The 8738-nt window shown below is 61.9% G+C and overlaps 2 protein-coding genes across 7 annotated transcripts; both read left to right on the top strand.

The window, feature by feature from the left end:
* The first annotated feature begins 271 nt into the window (after nt 1-271).
* On the top strand, nt 272-5089 carry DAXX (death domain associated protein). Of its 6 annotated transcripts, none has more exons than XM_058306570.2 (8): nt 272-494; nt 1636-1921; nt 2076-2907; nt 3029-3243; nt 3398-3608; nt 3773-4250; nt 4422-4629; nt 4847-5089. In XM_058306570.2, exons 2-8 carry the CDS (start codon nt 1688-1690, stop codon nt 4904-4906), a joined length of 2238 nt encoding a protein of 745 aa, XP_058162553.1. In that variant the 5' UTR covers nt 272-494; nt 1636-1687; the 3' UTR covers nt 4907-5089. The 6 variants fall into 6 exon arrangements, with proteins under 6 accessions (XP_058162553.1, XP_058162555.1, XP_058162554.1 ...); XM_058306572.2 differs by lacking the exon at nt 272-494 and adding an exon at nt 554-643; XM_058306571.1 differs by lacking the exon at nt 272-494 and adding an exon at nt 560-643 and having other exon boundaries at nt 1639-1921.
* A 647-nt stretch (nt 5090-5736) lies between these two features.
* Nucleotides 5737-8590, top strand: ZBTB22 (zinc finger and BTB domain containing 22). The gene is made up of 2 exons (XM_004479792.5): nt 5737-5810; nt 6472-8590. The coding sequence occupies exon 2, from the start codon at nt 6541-6543 to the stop codon at nt 8440-8442; it is 1902 nt and encodes a 633-aa protein (XP_004479849.3). The 5' UTR covers nt 5737-5810; nt 6472-6540; the 3' UTR covers nt 8443-8590.
* Nucleotides 8591-8738: the final 148 nt, after the last annotated feature.

Below are 8738 nucleotides of genomic sequence, written 5' to 3'. Positions count from 1 at the left end.
CAGCCATAATAATAACAGTTCTGAAGCGCGTCGTGCTCATTTGTATGCATGTATTGTGATTTCACGACTGGGGGATGTAGGCATCTGGACGCGGCAGGAGCTGCCGGACAGTGGTAGGTGAGCGCTCAGCCCTCGGAGGCGGAGGGGTAGGCGTGCACGCCCGCCCCCGGGGTCGAAAAGCAGGGCCGGAAGGCTTGCTAGTAGCCTAGCGGAAGGAAAAGGTTTTATTTCCCTCTTAAAAGACTCCCACCCTTCCGGGAACCCCTGAGCAGCCTCGGAGAGCCTAACTCCTCAGCCCCTCTGCTCCGTCCCCACAGCCGCTCCCCTCCTGGGGAAGGGGGCCGAATCCTCCGTGCGCGCGACTCGCGGGCGGTTGGCCAGAGGCAGGAAGTTTCTGATTGGCGGAGCGGCAGAAGCTCCGGGTGAAAAGACCTTCGCGGACTGCGCGGAGTGCGAGTGCCGTCCGCGCCGTACGGCAAAATGGCGGTGCCCAGGTGCTTTGGGCCAACCCCGACCCCTACAGGTCGGGGGCAGGGAGGCGGCAAACGACGTGGGCGGCACCGGAGGCGCTCGGGGGCAGGCCTAGGGCCACTTCCGGCCACAGGGAGACCCGGGTTCCGTACAGCAAGATGGCCGCGCCTAGGTATATGCAGGCGGAAACTCGGCGGCTTCCGGTCCCGAGTGGGGCCTGCGGTGGGAGGGGGGAGGAAGGCGGAGGGGACCATGCGAGGTTCTGAGATCAGCGGCGAGGGTCGCCTCGAGAGACCGTTTCTGAGGTGGGGGCCGGACGGCGTGGGGGGTGGGGGCGGGGATATCGGGGGAGAGGTTTGGGGAAGCTCGGGCTCGGAGCCTGAGGGGCAAACTGTGGTGCCTTCCTCAGCTTGAAGGGGAGCGGGACGGCCAGGGGCTGGACTGGGGGAGGGGGACTTGGCGGGAAGCTCGCTGGGGGAGGGACCCGACCCACGGTGGCGATCTGAGAGGAGTCGGGAGAGCCCGGTGCTGGGCGCACAGGCGGTTGCGGGTCCTGGAGAGAAAATGGGGAAAATTAGGGTGGGGTGAGAGGAAGGGAATTTAAGGTGAAATATCTCCAGAGGGCTTGAGGGGACCCTTCAGAGGTTGAAATCTGGAGGTAATTCGAGGAGGAGAAAGGGGTTGTTGGGAAAGAACATCCTTTTACCTCAGGGTCTAGGAGTTGGAGTGATCATTTCGCGATGGGTGAGAGGAACAGATTTGATGTGTTTGAGGGCGAAAGGGGCAAGACACCTGGGATGGTGCCGGTGGGGTGAGCTGTCTACCAGGGGGTGTCAGGAGAATCTGGGGTGCAGTGTGGGAGGCGGTCCTGGGGCTGGGAGGAAGAATCAACTTGCCAACTGTGAGAGATAGTGGGAAAATGCAACCAGAAGACCGGAAACCGACGTGAGGGGTGGAGCTGGGGTTGGGGACTGGAGGTTGGGTGGTGGTTTGAGACCACTAGGTGAAAAAAGCATCTGAAGATAGTGGTTGCTGCACGTCGGCAGGGAGGACGCTGTTGGGCAGGGCTGGATGTTAGCGAAACCCAAGGAGACTGGAAATGTGTGAGACGTTGGGACGGGGCGATGCTGGAGGGGCTCTTTCTAAGGCCGGGTCCCCTTCCAGCAGGATTCCCGAAATCCCCAACACTTCTTCCCTCCGGGGGATTTGAACCCCCATGGCCGCCGCTAACAGCATCATCGTGCTGGATGATGATGATGAAGATGAAGCAGCTGCGCAGCCAGGTCCCTCCCACCCACTCCCCAATCTGGCCTCACCCTGGGCAGAAGCCCCTGGCTCGGCAGAAGCCCCTGGCTCCTCCGAGGCCCCAGAGCCTGGTGGGGCCGGAGGCAGCGGTAGTTCGGGCAGCAAGAAATGCTACAAGTTGGAGAATGCGAAGCTGTTTGAAGAGGTGAGCTTTAGGGGAGAAGATTCTTACACCCCGGGGAGGGGGATGGCTGGCTGGCTCTCCTGTCCTTTCTTTCCCACTAACACCACCTTGCCTTCTTTCTCTCAACCCTCTCCCTTGTCTCTTTTCCCTCCCCTTCCTCCCCTGAACCCTCCAGTTCCTTGAACTGTGTAAGAAGCAGACGGCGGACCACCCTGAGGTGGTCCCATTCCTCTCTAAGCGGCAGCAGGGTGCCCACTCTCTGTTTTTGGCCTCGGCGGAGTTCTGCAACATCCTCTCTCGGGTTCTGTCTCGGGCCCGGAGCCGGCCAGCTAAGCTCTATGTCTACATTAATGAGCTCTGCACTGTTCTCAAGGCTCACTCAGCCAAGAAGAAGCTGAACCTGGCCCCGGCCGCCGCCACTTCCACTGAGCCCTCTGGGAATAACCCTCCCACAAACCCCTCCTCGGACCCCACAAATGCTGAGACCTCTGCCTCTGAGGCTCCAAGGACCCGTGGTTCCCGGCGGCAGATCCAGCGCTTGGAGCAGCTGCTGGCGCTCTACGTGGCAGAGATCCGACGGCTGCAGGAGAAGGAGCTGGATCTCTCAGAACTGGACGACCCGGATTCCACATACCTGCAGGAGGCTCGGTTAAAACGTAAGCTGATCCGCCTCTTTGGGCGCCTGTGTGAGCTGAAAGACTGCTCTTCACTGACAGGCCGCGTCATAGAGCAGCGCATCCCCTACCGTGGCACCCGCTACCCAGAGGTTAACAGGCGCATTGAGCGGCTCATCAACAAACCAGGGCCTGATACTTTCCCTGACTACGGAGATGTGCTAAAGGCCGTAGAGAAGGCAGCTGCTCGCCACAGTCTTGGCCTCCCTCGGCAGCAGCTCCAGCTAATGGCTCAGGATGCCTTCCGAGACGTGGGCATCAGGTTACAGGAGAGACGCCACCTCGATCTCATCTACAACTTCGGCTGCCATCTCACAGATGACTATAGGCCAGGTAGGAGGTTAGCAGATGCCCATCAGTGACCCTTTATGTCAGGTGTGTGGCAGAGGGGGCATCCCTCCAGTCCTTTTCAAGGTTTGGGTTGAGTGCTCTGATTTTATATCTTCCCGCGTAGGCGTTGACCCTGCACTATCAGATCCCGCCCTGGCCCGGCGCCTGCGGGAAAACCGGAGCTTAGCCATGAGCCGGCTGGATGAGGTCATCTCCAAATATGCAATGATGCAAGACAAGAGTGAGGAGGGCGAGAGACAGAAGAGAAGAGCCCGGCTCCCCCAAGGCACCTCTTCCCACCCTGCAGATTCCCCCAAAGCTTCCTTGGATTCTGGCGAGGTATTGGAGGGACATCCCCTCCAGAGAGGCCGTAGCCACTCTTGCAGTAGCCACCCAGGAGTCTGGGGTGACCGATGGGGTAGTGTGCAGAAGGAAAGCAAGGACCAGAACCTCTGGGGCAAGGGATTCCTTAGAGAAACTCCTTTGTCCCCAGGGCCCTAGTGGAATTGCATCCCAGGAGTGCCCTACCACCTCCAAAGCTGAGACAGATGAGGAAGAAGATGAGGAAAGTGAGGAGGAGGAGGAGGAAGAGGAAGAGGAAGAAGAGGAGGAGGTTACAGATTCCGAAGAAGAGGAGGATCTGGAACAGATGCAGGAAGGTCAGGGGGATGATGAAGAGGAGGAGGAGGAGGAGGAGGAAGCAGGTACGTTAGGGAAACATTCTCTGTGTGTTTGTTCCCTCTAATCTGTTGGCCCTGAGCCACTTGTTTAGACCCATCCCTTCCTCTTTACCCCTAGCATCCTCTCAGCAGTATTCTTTCACCTAGTTCTCATGCTAGCCCTCCCTTGTTTTCTTTTTCTTTCCCAGGTAAGGATGGAGACAAAAGCCCCACATCCCCACCACATATCTCCACTGAACAGATCCTGGAACCTGGCAGAGGGATCGGCAGGCCTTCAGGGGAGCAGCAAAAGAAAGGACTTGCAGGGTCCCCATCTTCGCTGTCAGAAGAGCCCTTGGCCCCCTCCAGCATAGATGTGGAAAGCAGTGGAGAGCAGCCTGAGGAGTTGCCCCTGGAGGAAGAGAGCCCCATGTCTCAGCTCTTTGAGCTAGAGATTGAGGCCTTGCCCCTGGAGACTACCCCTTCCCCTGAAGAGAGGGACATTTCCTCTTCCAGGAAGCAGTCAGAGGACCCCCTGACCACCGTCGTGGAGAATGGGGCAGCCATGGTCACCTCCACTTCCTTCAATGGAGGTGTCTCTCCTCACACCTGGGGAGATTCCAGCCCCCCCTGCAAGAAATTTCGGAAGGAGAAGAAGCAAACAGGGTCAGGGCCTTTAGGAGACAGGTAACAATTAAGAGGAAGAGGGAAACCAAGGAGGGATTGCAGGGGGCTCTCTGAGAGGAGCGTTTGGGAGCTGGGCCTTGTGGGAGTGACACCGTACATCACTATCCCCACCCCCACCCCGCAGCTTCACCCTCCCCACACCCCCGCACACACTTATCTTTCTGTCCCCAGCTACGTGGAGAGGCAAAGAGCAGTGCATGAGAAGAACGGGAAGCGGATGTGCTCTCTGCCCAGCCCGTCCTCCCCCGTGGCTTCCATGGTCCCAGTTGCTGACTCCTCGACAAGGGTGGACTCTCCCAGCCATGGTCTGGTGACCAGCTCCTTGTGCAGTCCCTTTCCAACCCGACTGTCCCAAGCCCCCCGGCCTAGTGCTTACAAGGTAAGAGGGGGAGGCTGTCTGGCCTGAGAGTTCGTTCTCTTTCATTTTCAGTTGCAGCCACTGGGTGACTATTGCACCTGCTGCAGTCTGTGCCTTCCTTTTTTCCACCACCCCCGTCTTTTTTCTAATCTCTGATAAGTCCTTCCCTCTGCTTCTCCTACCCTCCCACCCCCAGACCTCTCTGACACGTGCACCTCTGTCTCTCACTCCCTTGCAGATGAGTGTGGCCACACAGTGCGATCCAGAGGAGATCATCGTGCTCTCAGACTCTGATTAGCTGGTCCCCCCCTCCCCCCCTCCAAAATGTTTTGGAATAGCATTTGGAGGATGATGGTTTGCAGATGACTGCAGAAGGAATGGACTGAGCTAATCCCCTTTTGGTGATGTTTCTTTTAAAAAAAATACAAAAACTTAAGTTTTACACAGAAACAATAAACAATAAAGTTCTTTTCTTACTGTATCCCTGTCTTTCTTGTACTTATGCTGCCACAGATTGGCACCTGCTTCCTCCTGGCTCAGGGTTAGCCCAGCCCCGGGGTAGGCCCGGAACTGCCCCTGCCCTCGGAGTTTCCCTGCGTCCTCTGTCCTCTGCCCTCCGCCCTCCGCCCTCCGGCTGGTACTAAAAACCTGCTGCAGCCGCCTCATCGCGCATCTCTTTCTCACTCCGAGCGGCAGGAGTAAAAAGGCCAATCGGGAGCCGACTCCAGGTTACTTGGCCAATCCAGGCCGGGAGGAGGGGGGCGGGACTTCAGGGGAACTGTCAGAAACCGGGAAGCGAGGGCTACTAGACCCCGCAAACCTGCTAATGGCCACAGCGCCGGGGCGGAGCCTGGGCGCTGGGGGCCCGGACCCACCGCCACCGGGAAGAGGCGGGCTTGCAGATTTAAAGGGCAAGGAGAGCTTTGGCCGAACCAAGGCCTGAGTCCTCTGCGGCGGAAGGGACCCGATACCTTTAACGTGGAATGAGGCGACGGTTCTTTAAAGGAGAAGTGGCCGAGTCGGCCGATTGGTGCATAGAGGCACGGGCGGGGTGCCCGCCTGTGCCTTTAAAGTCAGAGGGGCGGAAGGCGGAGCGGGGGCGGAGGGCGGAGGGAGTCGGCGCAAGATGGCGGCGGGAGGGGCCCAGGCTGCGGCTCTGGCCGCCGAGTGAGGGGCGGGGGGGCCCGGGGGCGCGCGGCCCGGTAAGCGGGGACGCGCGGGGTTGGGGGGCGCCCTCCGGGTGGGAGAGGAGACCGAGGTAGCGCTTGGGGCGGAGCAGAAGGGGGCGGGGTCCGGTGTGGGGGTTTGGGGGGGTTAAGTAAGGGGCGTGGTCGAAAGGACCTAGGGGGCGGAGCACGGGGTGGGCCCCTGAGGGGGCGGGGCTAGGCGTAAACTGGGGGCAAATGGGGCGTGGTCGCCAGAGAGCCGGGGGGGGCACGGCCTAAAGGGAGATGGAGGGACGGATGGTTTTCTGTCCTGGAGCAGATCTGCCCCCTCCCAAGAACAGGGTGCAAACCACCGAAAAGGTAGATTTTGGAAAGTCAGACTCTCAGACAAGCGGGAAATGGGAGCAGTTTCTAGGGGAAGCTCCTTATTTCTCTTAACCTCCAAGAAAAGAGCACTGGATTTGGAGTCAGGAGAGCTGCATTTGCCGGGGCTGCCACTTATTGGCTGTGTGACCTCGAGTCATTTCTTAATCTTTGCGAGCCTCAGTGTCCTCATCTGTCAAATGAGGATGAGAGGAATCCCGATCTCATATTGTGGGAAGTGACTCAGATCGTGGGTTTGAACCTGTCAACCAAAGGGCTGTGTTGTTCCGCGATGTTATCGTTATTCGTTATTCTTCTCTCTTTTTCTTCCCAGAGACCCCCCCGGCCGCCCTCCTCCTCCCCGTGTTCCTGTGGCTGGGGGGGTAGCCCCTCCCTCCTCACCATGGAGCCCCCTCCGCTCTCTCCCAGTGGGGCGGCACTCCCCCTGCCCCTGTCGCTGGCCCCACCCCCCCTGCCCCTGCCAGCGGCCGCAGTGGTCCACGTGTCCTTCCCTGAGGTGACCAGTGCCCTCCTGGAGTCCCTCAATCAGCAGCGGCTGCAGGGCCAGCTCTGCGACGTGTCCATCCGCGTGCAGGGCCGCGAGTTCCGGGCCCACCGTGCCGTCCTGGCTGCCTCCTCCCCTTACTTCCACGACCAGGTCCTGCTCAAGGGCATGACCTCCATCTCGCTGCCCAGCGTCATGGACCCGGGCGCCTTCGAGACCGTGCTGGCCTCCGCTTACACCGGCCGCCTCAGCATGGCCGCCGCCGACATCGTCAACTTCCTCACCGTGGGGTCCGTGCTCCAGATGTGGCACATCGTGGACAAGTGCACCGAGCTCCTGCGCGAGGGCCGGGCCTCGGCCGCCACCGCCGTCCCCACGGCTGCGGCCTCCTCGGTCGCTGGCCCTGGGGGCGGGGGCCCCGCGGGGAGCGCGGCCACCGCGGCGCCGGCCCCCGTCAGCTCGGCGCGCGCCCACGCCTCCAGCCGCGCGAGCGAGAACCAGTCGCCCAGCAGCAGCAACTACTTCAGCCCCCGCGAGTCCACCGACTTCTCGTCTTCTTCCCAAGAGGCGTTTGCCGCGCCTGCGGCGGGCGGCGGGGAGCGGCGCGGAGGAGGCCCTGTGTTCCCGGCGCCCGCCGTCGGCGGTGGGGGCGCCACGTCGGGGAAGCTGCTGCTGGAGGCCGACGAGCTGTGCGACGACGGCGGGGATGGCAGGGGAGCCGTGGTTCCCGGTGCCGGCCTGCGGCGGCCGCCCTACCCGCCCGCCAGCGTCGCGCCCCAGAAACACTGGGTGTATGTGAAGCGGGGTGGGAACTGCCCCGCTCCAGCACCCCTGGGTCCCCAAGACCCGGATCTGGAGGAGGAAGAGGAAGAGGAAGACCTGGTGTTGACCTGTGAGGATGATGAAGAGGAAGAGCTGGGGGGTGGCCCTGGGGTGCCGGCAGAGGCGGGGCCTGAGACCACGCTTAGCATAAGTGACGTCAGGACCCTGACTGAGCCTCCAGACAAGGGGGAGGAGCAGGTCAATTTCTGTGAGTCCTCGAATGACTTTGGCTCCTATGAGAGTGGGGGTCCCGGGGCAGGGCTGGATGACTCGGGGGGGCCAACCCCCTCCTCCTACACCCCCTCCCACCCTCCTCGGTCCCTGCTGCCCCTGGACATGCAGGGCAACCAGATCCTGGTCTTCCCCTCCTCCTCCTCCTCCTCCTCGGCCTCCTCCCAGGCCCCCAGCCAGCCGCCAGGGAGCCAGGCTGAGCACGGGGCGGTGACCCTGGGGCCCGCGGCGGGCGGCCTGGGGGTGCCAGGGGGCCCTGGCGGGGGCCCTGGGGGCGCAGGCGCCGGAGACGGGAATAAGATTTTTCTGTGCCACTGCGGGAAGGCCTTCTCGCACAAGAGCATGCGGGACCGGCACGTGAACATGCACCTCAACCTGCGGCCCTTTGACTGCCCCGTGTGCAACAAGAAGTTCAAGATGAAGCACCACCTGACGGAGCACATGAAGACACACACCGGCCTCAAGCCCTACGAGTGCGGCGTCTGCGCCAAGAAGTTCATGTGGCGAGACAGCTTCATGCGCCACCGGGGACACTGTGAGCGCCGGCACCGCCTGGGCGGGGGCGGGCCCGGGCCCGGGGCGCCCGCCGGGCCCCCTGGGCTGCCCAAGCAGGAGTCCCCCGGCGCGGGCGGGGGCAGCGGCGACGAGGCCCGCGGAGCCACGCCCCCGCCCAGCCGAGGGGTGTGGTCCCCCCCCTGCGTGCCCAAGGTGGAAATGAGCTTCAGTGGGGGCGGAGGGGCCAACTGAGGAGCTCCGGGGCTAGCTTCTCGGGGAGTGGGACTAGGGGACGCGAGCCAGGGGCACTCTGGCCCCCGAGGGATGTCCCATCACACTGACTGTCCTTACCTCTCCCGACCTGTGTCTACTCGAGAGGAGCATCCACGTTGCACCATCAACAGCCCATTCCACGCAGCCCCTACCCGCCCCACGCCCGCAGGGGCAAGTGTCGCTGAAACTAAGCCTTGCCTGTCCTCAGATGGAAACACTGAAGCGCCCGCTCCTCAGCGTAGGGCGTGCGTGGAGCGGGGAGGGGGGCGTGCTGG

This window comes from Dasypus novemcinctus, chromosome 11 (assembly GCF_030445035.2).
Source record: "Dasypus novemcinctus isolate mDasNov1 chromosome 11, mDasNov1.1.hap2, whole genome shotgun sequence".
Lineage (NCBI taxonomy): Eukaryota > Metazoa > Chordata > Mammalia > Cingulata > Dasypodidae > Dasypus > Dasypus novemcinctus.
Note: the sequence above shows the minus strand (reverse complement) of the source record. Positions and strands in the feature narration are given on the sequence as shown.